This window comes from Pinus tabuliformis, chromosome X (assembly GCF_031772625.1).
Source record: "Pinus tabuliformis cultivar Carrire ecotype Pingquan chromosome X, CPIR1, whole genome shotgun sequence".
Lineage (NCBI taxonomy): Eukaryota > Viridiplantae > Streptophyta > Pinopsida > Pinales > Pinaceae > Pinus > Pinus tabuliformis.
In genome coordinates, this window is record NC_142308.1 from 169,375,461 (window position 1) to 169,392,205 (window position 16,745).

The 16,745-nt window shown below is 36.1% G+C and overlaps 1 protein-coding gene across 3 annotated transcripts in view; it reads left to right on the forward strand.

Moving 5' to 3' along the window:
- Nucleotides 1-4,041: 4,041 nt before the first annotated feature.
- Nucleotides 4,042-16,745, forward strand: part of LOC149138997 (AAA-type ATPase family protein) — a 120,765-nt gene continuing 108,061 nt past the window's right edge. For 2 of the 3 annotated variants that reach the window (XM_089452957.1, XM_089452959.1), the window contains exons 1-2: nucleotides 4,042-4,586; nucleotides 6,101-8,828. In XM_089452957.1, the coding sequence (XP_089309083.1) occupies nucleotides 6,552-8,828 (2,277 nt within the window). In that variant the 5' untranslated portion in view covers nucleotides 4,042-4,586; nucleotides 6,101-6,551. The remainder of the gene's footprint in view (nucleotides 4,587-6,100; nucleotides 8,829-16,745) is intronic. The other variant, XM_089452958.1, reaches the window with a different exon arrangement.

The window sequence follows — 16,745 nt, forward strand, 5'->3', positions numbered from 1 at the left end:
ATCGCTCTTGGTCATTATGATCTCATCGACATATCTATCCGGCCTTTCTATCTATCAGTTTTATTTTCATATGATACTGTCACTTAATTTCTTTTTGTGGCTGCAGGTTTTATCTTCTATGGCTCTTCAATGTCTTTTTAAGAGTTTTGACTATGGCTGTCAGCTTGTTTTATCAGCTGATTTCTTGGAAATATCCTGCTCTTCTTAGTTTTATCTCCTCCATGATTTACAATGTCAGACCTATATGATCTATATGTCCTTTATTTTCTTCATATGTGGAAGGAATAACACTATATGAACTACGAGTCAGAGACTCTAAATGAATGTACTATTAGGCTTGTTTATATTTCTTATATAAATACATCATGCTTTTTCGTCCTGATTTTTTTTTTATCAAAATTGATAAGAGAAAATGTTTTGGAGAAGAATTAGACTACAAACATAAAAATATCATAAATATTAATTTTATAACCTTATACTCAATTTATTATATGTTTAAACTAAAATTGAGAACATTTGTATTAAGAAAATTCTCCATCTATGGCTCCTAAAGGGTCTAGAATCACATAAATGATTACATGTTGGTTTAGATCTTCTAACAATGCTAGACACTTGTCCTTTCTGCAATATAAGAACAAACTTATTGCCTATATTGATATCTTAGTGGTGAATACTTTGTAGTATCCTCGTAAAATAAAATATGTTTTTACATACATAAACAATAAAGAGAAATAAGGTAACATGCTATTATCTAGACCTGAAGGTGGAATAGGCTCTTGAGGAGGAGCTTCTGTATTTAGGTCAAGCATAGTTACAAGGAGGGAGCATATAGATTGAGCATAGGAGAAATGAACTTGAATGTCATGTTGGCCAAAGAGCTTCAGTTCCTTAATTTGACTCCTAAGTGAAATGATTTCATCTTCCATCCTTTGGAGTTGTTGTCTATGTTCTATCAATATATAAATAGTGGAGGACCATTCAGCCACCAGTTGAGAGCGTTATAGTTAGAGATGAGCTATCCTATCCTAAAGATAAGATATTTAGTGGGTGTGTAGTACATTGTCTTCTCCCTGGCTACTTGGCCTTGTGTCACCATTTGCAATAGTATGCTGCCTTGCCCCAAGTACCATGATGATCCTATAAACAAACTTTCCGAAGCTCATCTCCATCCAAAGGTTGTCTAGAGGGCTAAGTTGAATAATAGGAGCATCCAATATAAACAACCTACCTCCTCTAAATTCGCTGAGGGGATGGAGAATAATCCATCCACAAAACTTGATTGAGTGGGAGTTTTAATCTACAAAGGAATCATCATAACACAACACTTGCTTAGGGTAACTATATAGATTGTGTGATGCCATATCCATAGAGTAAGGGAAAGATGGAATGGACGAGTCCTTGTATTATTTGGTATGCAGAAGCATCATGCTGACTATCCAGGGAGAACATTGCGTTGTTGGGTGACGTGTGCTTGTGATTGCCAAGTGGTTCTTGTGAATACTGCTAAGATACCCAAGTGATGGGCTCTTACTAATGTCATATGCACCATGATTAGGGTGTTGGGATGTGGAGCTCCTTCTCATTAATTTGAATTGTCCCTTCCTCCTCTCTAATGGCTACATTTTGCAAAGCATCAAACCTATGTTTATTTTGTCGCAAGACATGGAGGGCTTGAAATTTTGAGATGAATTCCTAAGCTAGATGGATCCTTAGATCCTTTTAAAAATCAAACTGAGTTTGGAGTTTAAAGGGAAGGTGCTTGAGTGTAAGTGCTTAATGATAAGGTCCAAATCTCCCACAATAATTAATTTACTAATACTTAGGATGACTGTGACTACTTGTTTGATTTCGAGTAACACTGCATATCTTCACTAAATTATTATTATTGATATGTCTTCTTCATATCTAACTTTAATCTTAACCATCAAACCTTAATTCTTCAATTTCTCTCAAATACACTAATACCGCCCGCACCTGCCACCCCTCTCTTCACTAAATTATTATTAATAATATATCTTCTTCATATCCAACTTCAATCTTAACCATCAAAACCTATTTATTTGAGATCTAATAACTTTGAACCCCTATTTATTAAGATTTAGTGTTTTAATATTGTTTTCACACCTTTTTAATTATCAATATATTTAGATTATATATATTTGAATTTGATTGTCATGAAAATCACTTTATGATAAATTTTATAATTCTCAATAAATTTATCTCTATGTTGAATAGTTTTATCATAGATTCAAATTATTTAAAACTTCAAATCTCTTTTAAATTTTGTTTTTATATTATATTTATTAATAAAAAATAAATATTAGTCTATTTTTTTTTAATAACTTTAGAAGGGCTCACTCGAACTCAATGACACCTACCTAAGGAAAAGTGAACCTACATATCATAACAAAGGGCCAAAGACTTGGAAAGAGAGGCTTCAAACAACTTGGCTACCCATGCTAATCATTACAACGAACTTCAAATTATTTAAAACTTCAAATCTCTTTTAAATTTTGTTTTTATATTTGTTTTTAGTAATAAAAGATAAATATTAGTTTATTATTTTTGTAATAATCTTAGAATGGCTCATTTTAGCCAACACAACCAACCAACCCAACAACATTGACCCAAAGAAAATTGAACCTACATCTCATGACAAAGGGCCAAAAACTTGGCAAGAGAAACTTCAACCAACTTGACCACTGATGCTAAGCATTACAAAGAACTTATTAATAATATATAAAATAAAGAAAAAAATATATATATATATATATATATATATATTAAATTCATATGATAAATAATATTATTAGTTTATTTTATTTTTAATATATATATATATATATATAAAATTCATATGATAAATAATATTATTAGTTTATTTTATTTTTAATATATATATATATATATATATATATAAAAGTTTAATATATATATATATATATATATATATATATATATATATATATAATTTAAAATTTATATGAAATTGAAATATATTACATGAAAAAAGCTTGCTTAAATATTTTGAATTTAATTTTATATAAAAGTTTTATGTTTTATAAAATGATTCAATTTTAAATGAAGTTGTTAAATATTTTTATTTTATAATTTTAATCAGTGTCTTATTATTATTTTTAATCATAGTGTCTTATTATTATCTGTTTATTTAAATATGTAAAAAATTAAGTTTTATGAAATGATTCAATCAATTTTAAATGAAGTTGTTAAATATTTTTATTCTAAAATTTTAATAATAGTGTTTTATTATTTAAATATATGAAAATACGTTTGCTGCTAAATCTTTTTTATCATGTTAAGATCAAGATTCAAAATAATTATATATTCATACCAATATATTTCTAAACTTTTTTTATTTGAAACTTTTACGTCTTACAAGCTATTTTTAATCTCATGGAGGTTAAAATAATTCTTTTTTCTTTCTTTTTTTTATAATTATTTTTATATAAAAATAAATATAATTATGTTTTCACAAGTTGAATGTCTTATCATTTTTTTTATCTCTTTTATAAGTTTCTTCTCGACAAGTTTCTCTTCTTTCCACATCTTCTTAACCAAATATTGACCAAATTTGGTGATTCACAAACATTAATATTAAAATATGCCACTTATCTCCATGCTCAGAAGTGAGTAAAACATGATGCATGGGGCACTAAATTTCCAGAATCCAATAATAACATATACGAAGAAGGAACATAAATCTCTGGTCCCCCTCAAACCCCAAGGGAAATCGGGAGTTTTTCACATGGTCATCGCCTAAATTTTACCTTGATGTAACGGTCTGGTAGAATCTATCATTAATAGCTAATTATATATTATATGTTCCGTTTTTACTGTACGGGATGGCATATGATGAGGTTGAAGTTTTAACCCTTTCGAAATTTAACCGAAGTATCGGTCCCCCACACCGTCAACTCCGACGATGCCACGTCAGCGTCCCCGCACGGCATGTCGTGCCCGGACACATATTTTTTTATTATTAATTTTCAATGATCTCGTTCCTGAATTTTAATTTTTGAATGCAATATTACGTCCGCAGCATTACACTTGGTAGCTCAGGCCACATAAAGACTGCTCATGTGTTTTGGAAATCATGGTTCTGCACTGCTGCAGTGAGGCATGTGAACCATGCGATCAACTGAACATGTATGATGTTTAATGTTACTGCAAAAAGAGGCTTCCCTCTCGTGCATACTGTGCAGTTTAGCGGTGGAAAGCTTTACTAAATATGATTGCTGTTTCCTCTCTGGAAGTGAGGTTTTTGATGACCGGGATGAAGATGGAAAACTTTTGGTGTTCTGAAGGCCGAGTGGGCTCCAGAAAATATGTGTTCAGTCGTTCTTTCTGCGACAGTCGCTATCCATTAGTGGCCGGATGGATTCCAGGTTTGGACCGGATTGTAATTTCATATACAGTTGTTTCAAAGTACTGTCCCATATTATGAGGCTTTGCGAATCGATTGAGACTGTGTTGGGGATTTTGCCGGTGTTGCTTATTGCAGAAATGAAATTTGATGATTTAAAGCTTTTACTGGCGAATTTGAAGTCCTAAATTTATCTTTTAAGGTAAAGTTTATTCTTTCTCAACTTTCATCTTCCTTTACATTGTTCTCTGCGAGGTTTCAAGTTCGAGTTCTGTGTACGAGCTGTCGTGTTTTGCGCGTAAATCGGCTTTTAGATGACTTTAGGCTTTTCTATGAGGCGGAACTTGAGGTCGGGTTACAGTTTGTGACTCTTGTGGTTGTATTGGTCTTCTTTCGCAGTGTCTAGCTTATCCGAGACTTGTTCTTGTTATTTTTCCCTTTCGTTTGCTTCTCTTTTGGAATTTCTGGCACGCATTTGTCTTTTCTGTTGAGTCGTGTTAAATTTGCGTTGATACGGCTTATTTTCGGTGAACAAGGATTAATTTGAAGACTCGGGTGATTTGTAGTGAAGTAGAGCTTGTTGAAAGCTGGCTAGGATTCTTTAACTGAGTTCAGCTTAGATATTTAGGATTTTCAGCCACGGCGATGGGCGATGGACAGTGCCTGTAGTCTTCTTTAGCATAATAGTTTCCGATGATCTATGCCATTAATGAATCTTATTTTGAGTTCACTATTTTAAGTAATTTTCAGTTGCAGTGCACTTTAAATACATTTATTTTGATAAATCCGGAAGCGTTTTGAACAATTTTAGATATCCTTGTCAGGTAAGGTGATTTGAAGCTAATTTACATATATTTATTTTTCAGCTCTTATGCGCTTTGAATAGATCTATTTGTTAAATCCAAGAGTGTTTTGAAAATCCTTAGTTATTTTTAACAGGTGAAGTGATTTGAAGCGATAAGATTTTGGGGAGTTAGATATATAGTGAAGGAAGAAGAGTCTATTTTCAAATAGAGGACTAAGTCAGCTTGTTTCTACGGGCATGGCTTATGTGACACTAGTAGATTTGTTTTTTGGTACAGGCTGTGAAAAGCGTAGGGCTTAATTTTTAGCTAACAAGGACTCTGGAAGAATTTGAGTTATCTGCTCAGACTAGAAGTCCTTTTTAATTCCAGCAAAGAAAACTTATTCAGAACAATTTTATCCATCTTTAACATAGAGCTTATTTTTAGCCGGCAAATACCTTTTTTACCAGTTTGTGGGATATTTTGTGAAACAGAGCTTTATGTACGAGCACTTTATGAGAACTGTAAATTTACTGGAAAAAGGAGCTTATTTCTGAGTGGACAGGATGACTTTAACAAATTTAACATCGTACTCTATAGATTTTATTTTCATGCCTTTAAAGCACTATTATCTATACAAATTTTGTTCCATTTATATATTCAATCTCATTTTCTTTTCATGTTTAATTTTGAAGAATTTAAGCAGAACTGATCATAAATAAACGCTTATATGCTTAGCTAATAGCACATACTTTAAACAGTTTGGGTGAATTTTTTGGCACATATGAAGCATTTTTAATGTGGTAAACCCCCGTTTTATGTGTTGCGCTGAATGCCATGTTGGGCCTTGAACCGATTAGAGACCTTCTGGCTTCTAGATTTTTTAACCTCATGAAAGCGAGATGTATGAGTACTTTATCTCTTATGTCAGGTCTGCATTGTCGCGTCTTTGATACAATGATATTGGCAGTCGGCTCGGGCATTCAGCATTACATGTGGCGTCGGTGGGTATATTAATGCTCAGGCGGTTATAAACAGCAGCGATGCAAATCATAATTGAGCAAGAATTATTTGGAAGCCTTCACGTTTCTCGGGGATATACGAGGAAGGAGGTTACATAATTTTAGACTTTTGACTTCAAATCGACTTTGAAATGATATACGACAGTTCAACCCGATCAAGCCGTATGTTACAAACGTTGGGTGAACGAGTCGAAAGATTTTACACTCATTTTATCGTCCGCGAATTTCGTTACGGGGAAGGCCGATGTATTCATTAAGTGCTTCCCGGGCCTTATCTAAGACGCAAGATGCTCAGCTCATTTGCATCCAATGGTTGTCCCCACGAATTGCTAAGAGTCCAGGTGTGGTTTTACTTTGATCATGACCAGAACGATCCGTGGAGCTGCTGCCTCCAAAGCTCTCCGTGAAAGGGATTGCAATATTCAGGAGCATTTGAGAAACCATGTACACTTGACTAATTGTATCCATTTGAAGAATCACGTCCACATGCAGAAATCAACAGTCATGTCAGCCGAGAGCTCACTTATGAAGGAGCTGATTCTTCTTCAAAGATCGAGATCACTGAGGGATCCTTCTACAAGCCCATCATGGAACTCCCCCATCATTGGTTCTTTGATGAAGCGGCTGGAAAAGGAAGGTGCAACTCAAAAGAATGATTTCGGGGGTGTAAGATCTTTGGGTGGAGAGCTAAGGAAAGAATTAAGAAGAGGGTTTGTTACTTCCCCGCTTTCCCAAAGTGATACTCTGATAAAAAATACAGGCAGATTTCGGGCAAGTACGGAGGATGACTCAACCAAGGAGAAAGGAAGTGGAAGTCGAAGCAAAGGGATTGCAGGTCATCCTACAGGTAGAAAAAATAGAAATATAGAAAGGAGTGAGAAGGGAATAGGAGATGAGAATCAGAAAAATAATTCTGAGATGTCAAGGTTGGGCAATGTAACGGAGAGGCTTTCAAGGGATGGCTACAATTTAGGTGGACAATCGAAAGATTTTATTTTGCAGGATGGTTCGGTTGCTGGTAATATGCTGCCAATTACGAGAAAGCCATCCAGAAGAAAAGGGGCTGAAGACAGGAGCAGTTTGGCAAAGCCATTTTCCGAGCCATCTAAAAAACACACATTGGACAGCGACCGACTTCAATCTCCATACTTGCACAGGTATATTGAAAATCAGGGCAAAAAAGAGACCATCAAGGATGAAGAAATGGGGACGAGCTCAGCAGCAGAGGATAGGCTTCAAACAACTTCAGTTCCTCACTATCATATTGCAGCTGGAGAGTCAAGTAGGCCTAAAAAGCGTAAGTTTAAAGGGTTAAAAAGATCTCATCTCCATGCACTTTCTAGAGAATTAGAACATCATCATGAGATTTCCGGTCTTTCTGTCGCTTCAAATTCTCTTATTCATGGTGCATCCAGGACAAATGATTTGCCAGGTTCACGAGGGTCCCGGTTGCAAATAAGAGGCAATGATTTGGAAGTCACTCAAGATTTTAACAATGGATGTGGGATTCTTCGGAATTGGTCCAGAATTCACCAGAGAGGCAAGACAATATTGGATCGGGCAGGCAGGAGTCTCTCATGTGGACTGTCAGATTCAGCAGCAAGAAAGATGGAAGGCCTTGCCCCACATAGCAGTTTAGGTTCTCATACAGACCATTCGGTGGTCCCAGGGACTTCGGATCACTCTACATCTTCCTTGGATTCTGATTCTGAGGCACTTCCTCTGCTGATTGAGCCAGGTGTTTCCCAGGAAAGTATAGAAACAGATGCACATGGAGTTAAAATTTCGGGTGAGCTGGATCTCTATGCAGATCATAATTTAGGCTGTAGACAAGATTATGATTCTGCTTCTGAGACCAGATCAAGAGACCAGTTTGGACTTGGAAGAGATCTCAAGAGCAATGAATGTTTGAGGCATGACGACAGGCACAGGAGCTTGACTCAAAAATATGCGCCAAAGACTTTCAAGGAGTTGGTGGGGCAAAATTTGGCTGTGCAGGCTCTGAACAATGCTATACTAAGAGGGAAAATTGGGCTGGTCTATGCATTCTATGGTTCTCATGGTACAGGAAAAACCTCATGTGCAAGAATATTTGCAGCAGCTTTGAACTGTCATTCTCCAGAGCAGCTTAGGCCTTGTGGGGCATGCAGTGCATGTATAGCACAGATCAATGGAGAGAGCTCAGATGTCAAGGAAATTAGTTCTGTTGGCAACTTGGATCTTGATAATATTTCCAGCCTCTTGGATAAAATGATTCTCTCTTCATCCCCATCTCATTACAAAGTGTTTATAGTGGATGATTGTGATACTTTGACAAGTGAAGCTTGGAATACCATCTCAAGGATTCTTGATCAAGTACCTCGACATGTAGTTTTCATTCTTATTATGACAAATCTGGATCAGCTACCTCATACAATTATAACCAGGTGCCATAAATTTTTCTTCAACAAATTGAGGGATGTTGACATCATAAACAAATTGCAGGCAATAGCATTACAAGAAGAATTGGAAATAGATAAGGATGCATTAAAACTTATAGCATCAAGGTCTGATGGCTCTTTGCGGGATGCTGAAATGACACTTGATCAATTGAGTCTTTTGGGACAGAGAATATCTCTTCCATTGGTTCAGGAACTTGTAAGTTTATTTTCTCTATTTCCATGGTTCTACGTTTTGATTGCTTGAAGTCCATTCTTTCATTTTGGACATTTTATCTGAAAACTTAAAAAAATAATTTTTGAAGTAAATACCTATATTTGAATAAGAAGAAACATATTTCATTTTAAGGTATATGCAAAATATATCATCCTGAATTTGGGCATTGGTTGGGATTTGTTCAATTCAATGATTTTCTAACATCCTATCTACCACCATTTTTCATCAACTGAAGATTAGAGCGTGGTGAAGGTATTGCACTTCAGTTAGTACCTATTCTAGAATATTTATTAAAGTGGTGATATGATTATCAACCTTACATTAAAATATGAAATGTTTGAGGAAGGACTGCCAATTCTTTTCTTTTATTTCTGTTTTTTATCTCTGATATTAACATTCGTTGGATAGGAAGTATATACTAGCTCTATCAGTACCACCCATTCTTGCAGGTTTATACCCTAGATTAAGTATTTCAGTAATTAGATACAAGAGAACACCATTACTCAGCTGACATGCGTAAGGCAAGATGATCCAAAATTAGACTTGTGACTTTGCTATTTACAAGTGCTTTCAGCTAGTGGATTCAAGGAATTTGTATAAATTTGTTTCAGAATTCAGCTTCTTTATGCACAATAATTTTCGTTACTCTTACTTCTGATATGCAAGATGAGAATCAACAGAATTCTAGAAATAATAGCAATACATCATACATTAAATTTACCAATTTACACGAGGACTAACAAAACTTTTTTTCTGAAGTTTGTATTTTAACAAACTGCAAGTTTTACAATCGTGTCCTTCTCCTGGATTACAAATTATATATACACATAAATGAGTTTTTTGTTCGTGACTGGAAACCTATTAATATAGAAGTAACTGAGGCCAAATCTCTATCTATATATGTACCATTTTTGTTGATGTTTCATACTTGGGTCTTGTAGGTTTAAGTGGTTGTAAAATTCTGGTTTTTGCAACGGTGTGCTGCAGGTTCTGTATGCCCTCACAATGTTGAGTTATAGGTTTTCTATACGGCAACTTGGGTTGGAGGTCTTAAATTCCTCCTGCAATTTTGTCTTATCCACAACCTAGCAACTTGGGGTTGCAGGCTTATATCTCACTGTAGCTTTGTATCATGAGTTGCTAGCAACCTTGCAACCTTGGGAATGCTGCCTTGATCAATTACAAAATTTTATGTTGTGGTTCATCGTGCTGCAACTAGATCTTGTTGCCTGTAATGATAACATGTCATTTACTTAGCAAAATTTTCCACTTGTGTGGCCTTATGTGATCTCACAAAATCAAACTCACTCATGTAACTCAAATCACACCATCTCCCTTTCGAGATAATGATCACTATAAACTTTCAACTGGGGAAATCTTTCCTATGATTGATATTATGTAATATCTACTAAGCCGAGGGGGATCTCTGTTCTGCTCAATCTGGAATGACTTTATTATGCCTTTGCTTCTTCTTTGTAACTGTTGATCCTCTTGCTATGCTACATGCTTCTATGGAACTAAGTTACCCTTTCTTCCAAATTTTGCGTGGCTATATCTCACTTTGCCCAGTGGATTTGATTCTTCTTTGCAACCCTTGATCTTTCTGCAACATTGCTTGGTAGTATGGTACTAAGTCTTCCATTGTGGGAATCAACATTTAAATTTACCATTTTACAATAATGAGCAACTTCTGTTGTTTTGCATTTTCCACCAAATAAATTCCTATATATGAATTTAATTCCAATTATAATGCATTCCCTGATCTTCTCTAGGATTTTGAAATGTCCATATCTAATGGAATTCATTTCCAATATGTCCATTTAAACCTTTTACCTGGCAAGTGCAACACTATAACCTTACTTGGTCCCCAACTTGTGTGTTCTTTGATGACTTTCGTGCATTTATTTCTACTTTACTTGAGATTCTTGTAGGTTATTTGGCACTTTCTCATGGATTTGTTGATTTTGATGCACAAATTTCACATCATATGATTATTGATCTTTTTCTTGCTTGAAGATGTCTAAAAACAAAGCTAAAAGGTGCTTGTGGAGGAATTTGAAAGTCTTGGAAAGCGATATTTGAGTTAAGTGATGAATTGCTTGATTATGACAACATTGAATGTATGGTTAATTTTTGTTCAAGGTCTTAGGATGCTTGTAATTGTAGGGATGTAACAAGTCTACAGCCATTTGGTTCACAACCTTAGACCACCCATCCATTTGGGGATGGAAGTTTTTATTTCTTTTTGACTTGATATTCATCAAAGTCAATAGGGTAGTTTAAAAGCTACTTAAGAATCTATTGTTTCTATGAAAGGTCATGGAAGTAGGCGGCCAAATATAATGATACATAAATGAAGAAAACTTACATTGTTTATTGGTTTGTTATAGTGTTTTGAGTCTTGACAAGCAAAATATTTAGACTTTGTCAAATCTCCTTGGAAGTACTTTTCCAAGGCTTTACTAAATAAGGGAACAAGTATATGGTCCAAATTTCCAATTTTTGCTTTGAAGCATTTCATTATGAACATTATCGTGCAAATTTCTCAACATTGAATTGTATTCACAACCAATATATTGTCATGTTCCTTTTTCTGGTTTCCCTTATGGCGTGGTCAGGATGGACTTCTAGGGTAGGTGGCAGCGAGGTCACAGGAGAAGGTTACTCCATCAGGTTACTCCATCAGCGGGCCCAAGGGCTTATGGAGGGCTTTATGGGGTTTTGAGGAGTTTTTATGGAGTCTGATGACATTTGCTTGGTACATTCCATCATCCGCATGCCTTGCCTTTTGTTCCGTTGCATTCTGACAACTTTCGGAAATCAGGTTATTATTGAGCTTAACTCACTTAATTATGCTTAAGGTGGTATTTTGGGAGGAACACTTGACAAAAAACCTTAGTGTAATAGCTCGTTGGAACCGGAATGAAAATATCTACAAGGTGAGATATTGAGAAATGACTTTCAATGGCTTGAGGAGGGATGGTGGCCGATTTACCATTTTCCCAATAAAAGGAGGGAAAAGGTAGTAAGTGATTAAAATAATAATCAAATAAAGGCTTCTAGAGGAGTCCATGAGATCTATAAAAGAGGAGGAGGAGACCATTTGAAGACATCTTGGATTGTTGGTATTTTCTATTGATGAGGTTTGGAGAACCTACTTCACAACTTCTATAGCCCCAGGACGGAAACCCTCAGTTTTGCTATTAGGTGTTGGACAAAAACCCAACACTCTTAAGGAGATTTCACCCAGAAATCTCACGGTACTTCAACGTAGTTTTGGAGAGAGCAAGTTTGTAGCAGTCTTCTCACTGGGCAGTCTACATCATTACCAGAGGTCATACATCATTTTGGTCAGAGATCCGTTGCTTGGCAAGTCCAGGTTCTACTATTCCTTCATGTTGATGTACTCTTTCCAGTGGATTAATGAATGGCTCAGAGATTTTATTGGCATCTATTTGTGTGTCTATTTGTGATTATTTTGCTATTCAAGTTCATTTAAGGTATCTACTGTTAAATTTTCCATTAGGGATATTACAGTGGTATCAGAACTGGTTTTCTTGCCAGCCTGAGGGTTTACTTGCCAAAATTGCCAAACCGGATTAATTGCTGGAGCAGGAAGGAATTTTCCTGAAGATAAACCCTAGTCGAAATGATACATTTTTGAGCACCTATTTGTCTCCTGAATATTAATTGCTCAACAAAATGCTCAACAAATTTTTATTTAAATTGTTGGCCCATGAGCAAATTGGCTGATGAATAATAGTTGTTTGGCAAATCTTTATATTATGGGTCCCATCTAATTAGGATGAATTCTTAAAGTAGTGAGGCGATGGTTTAATCTTTGTTCCAAGCCCAAAATTCATTTTTGTCCAATTTTTTTTTGAAGGAGGCCGTGTATAATCCAAGGGCGATTTTTAAATTTTGTGGGAGTTGTGACCTCAACTCAAAGGGTTGTCGAATATTCACAAGGGAATGAGAGCCCATCTTATAGGTGGTCAGGGCACTTTAATCCGTAGTGCTCCTTGAGAGCTCGTAAGCTAAAGATGAGTTTCCAAACACAGTGAGAATGAGTCATAAAATTTCGTATGTTAAGTCGAGCCGTGACCTGTTCGTGGATTGGGCAGGGTTTCCTCCACCATTTATAGTAGTCAAGAAGTTTGCTGGTCGAATCCGGGCAAGAACTGGGTGATAGCTTTATTCATCAAGGCGCCGCCAAATTGATTGTTGTTGAGAGTGCGTGACTGACTGAGACGATTGGTGGGCCAAGAATTTTTATAAAACCCATGTTTATGTGAAGGGGCCGAATTTAATTTTTTGGAAGCCGTCCAAACATTATATGAAAGAGGTTTGTATTGTGGCTACCGTTGGAGGAATCTATGGGTAAAGTGCAGGCGTATAGTCACTGCTGGAGAATTTAATGCCAAGTTTCCATTCAGTCTGGGTAATGTTTCTAGTGCAGGTTGTATTTTGTGCTCAGTGAGTCGAGTTATCAGTGGTAGAAACTGAGCTTGTCTGGTACCAGGCATGAAGATCATTTCTGTTGTTTCTTGTGCGCGGATATTTTATTTGACAGGCAAAAATCCCTATTTTCCTTGGGCGTGATCCTCATTGGCTGAGAGTTGTGGTGTGTTCCATTTCCAAATTTTGGTAGGTCGGAGGCATCCATACCAAGATATATACAAAAAAAGGGGGCCGATTACCTTCAATGTTGAGGGCGTGAATCATCCCTCCTTCAGGGATTGAACTAGTTTGATAACCAGATATGTGTGCATTAGAACCAGTAGATTGAGATCATACAGCGAGCAAGTTTCTCACCTCATTTAGCAGATAGAATCCGTTCCTATACTACCCACCAGAAGCTGCATATAGTCTTTGATCAGAGAGCTTTAAGACCGATCGTATTCTTGAATTGAGAACAACCAATTGATGTGCAAAATTGAAGATTTCCCTTTGGACCGAGTTTATAATCTTGGCAATTAAGAAGTGCCAATTTCTTGCTACACTGAAATTTCGTTCTAGACTTAATGTCTCACTTGACCGCACTATTTCATTGTAGCAGACTTATCTTTCAGGAGTGGATCAGATTATCTCTTCATCTCCTATGTTTGTCTTTAAAAAAGAAGGCTGAAACAATTAAAATCTACAACCATACTCTTGGAGAAGGCCGAACACTGTTGGTGGTCATCAATATTCAGAGGATGGATTCCTTGTTAAAGAGTTGTACGCTATACCTGAAGCAGATAGTAAAGAGTACCTTCCTCAATGGTTCCTGTGTGGTAAAGGGATGATGTAAACTCCAGTGCTTTTGAGGCTAAGAGGGACGAATTCTCACTGCTGGAAAAACACTGTTCACTTCAGGTTGTTCGTGGGAGCTGAATATTTCCTTACCAAGTGTTCATTGTATCAAGAGGACTCTTATACTGCTGAAATAACCAGTGGTATTCCTGCTGGTGGTTGCTGAGCATATGAAGTTGAGACAATGTGTATGAAAATGAGGATGAGTAGCTCCTGGAGTTGGTTTGAATAGCTGTGTAGATGATGTTGAAGCTGATTGAGGATGAGAGGTCTCCTGAGTAGCGTATAACCAGGTTCCTTTGCTCTCTATCTTGTCGTTTGTCATAAAACCACTTTTAATCTTTGGTGACTGAAAATGTCATTTAATCACTGCTGTAATTATATCAGTTATGTTTCCTTCTTGCTGTAGATCGATATACTCATTATGAAGTTATTTCAAAGTTTATTTTGGCATAATATATCCACCTAAACAATGAAACTTACCTACAACCATACTCTCAACAAACTGTTTGACAAAGGTTTTCACTGAGAAATTCAACAAACTCAGAAAACAGTGGCCTCATTATCACAAATGTTCTTGTCATCATTGGGCTAAACCATGGAGGAACTCTTGAACAAATTGAAAAGATTGAACAGTGCACAAGTTAGTTCCGTGAAACACTATGCACCCAAATAGAACAACAAACCCTTTCCAGGAACGTACATAATTTGCTCCAACAGAGGCATCCGAGGGACTTACAAAAGGAAAAAGAAGTGGGGAATTCACTGTTCGTACTTGGGTCAGACTTAAAGGCTGGAAGATTAGGAGATGACCTCACATTGGAAGAGTTGGAATCCTATCTTTCCAAAGTGGATCAATCTGATTGGAGTTTAAATTGGGCTCTGGGGCTAGCTATGCTTTCATTGGTACAAGCCAGATTCTTGGAGCTATTGTCACTTAGATTGTACAGGCATTGCAACAACGAATCAGGTCGGGGGCTGTCACTCTGATCCCTGACCTCTCCGTTCTAGCTGTCTTCCAACAGCATGCTATGTGGGGTAGTCCCTTAGGAAATGTGAAGATGAAGGACAAGATGGCAATCAACAAGTCTGGGAGACACGATTGAGTGGTCTGGCTACTTGGTTAATTTAAGCAAGATTTAAGGATTAGATTAAATTCAACTTTGAGACCAATGCCTTATGGAGTCAACTTCTCGCTTATTATTAATTAGAGACCAAGTAACCAGATGGACAATCGCTGCTTAGATGCTTCACTAACTTGTATGATATGCAAATCCTAAGACCTAGGTGTGATGTGAGAATCTTGGTTACTTTTAGTTATATGCATATTCTAAGTAAGACCTTCCTCTTATCTGTTTTGGAACCCATCTTTAGAGTAGGTTGTGGGATGGAAGCCAACCATTTGATGTCTCCGACGTTGCAGAGACTGTGGCTTTGACGACTACAAGGTCACCCTGTTAACCACTAGAAAAGCGCTGAATCCCTCAAGCTAATTTGAGAAAGGGTGGCCCTAGAAGTCTATCAACTAAGCTTACGCTTGGAGGTAAATTATTAGTGCAACTAGACTTAGAATGCTTATGCAAGGCGGATGAGTGACTTCTTAGTTTAAGATTGGCTTAATGTTTAAGTACTTTAAGTTATGATTAATCTTCAATGACGAGAGTACTTATCAATAAATGAAAATACAATCTTATTACCAAGAATGTGCCAGTTATTACTTGCCAATGTTAAACAATCCAAAGATGAACTTATCTTCCACAAGATGTTTATCAATGATATCAAGATTAGAACGCTTATCCAATGATGACAATTACTTGCAATAATTAAAATTTCTTCAAAAAAAGTAAATGAAAATGGTGATCTTATATCAATATTAAGAGATGCTCACTTAGAATCAATAACTCTCAAGATGCCAATGCTTAAGATAGACAATACAACGTGTTTAGCAATTATCTAATGATTCCTTAGCAATGTTCAATTAGATGCTTAACACAATAATGCCAATAAGATTGCAAGGCACTTAAGAAGGAAAGAGCTACTCCAATGAAACTTCAATGCTCAAAGTAACATAAACCATTCAACAAGATTAGAGCTGTGGTGTGTGAGTGCTTACCTAGAGCAAAATTAATGATTCTTAGAGGCTATGAATGAGCTTATAAGTAAACAAACAAGTGTTAGCTCCCAATGTTAAGATAAACTTTTTCATAATGACACTTAGAATCACTAATGAGATGAACACTTATTAACCTTTAGGACAACAGTAAATAAATCACTCTAGAGCCAAGAAATGACAAGCATGTAGAAAACAAATATAATCAATGAGATACTAAATGACTTTCCAAGTGGAAACATAAGTTAGCCAACCTTCTTATGATAAATTATTCAGTATTATATCAGATTTAAGAGGACTTATTACAACAGCAAGAGAAGTATGCAAACAGTGAGCTATTAGTGCAGTAACTTATGCCAAAATATGCCCAAAATTACCAAATGCCAAGACAAGTCCTCTTATGATGTAGCTTCAGACTATATCAGATCTGATCACACTTTTATGCAGAGATATCAATCATGAAATTAGTTAGATTTGTGCCCAAAAAACAATCC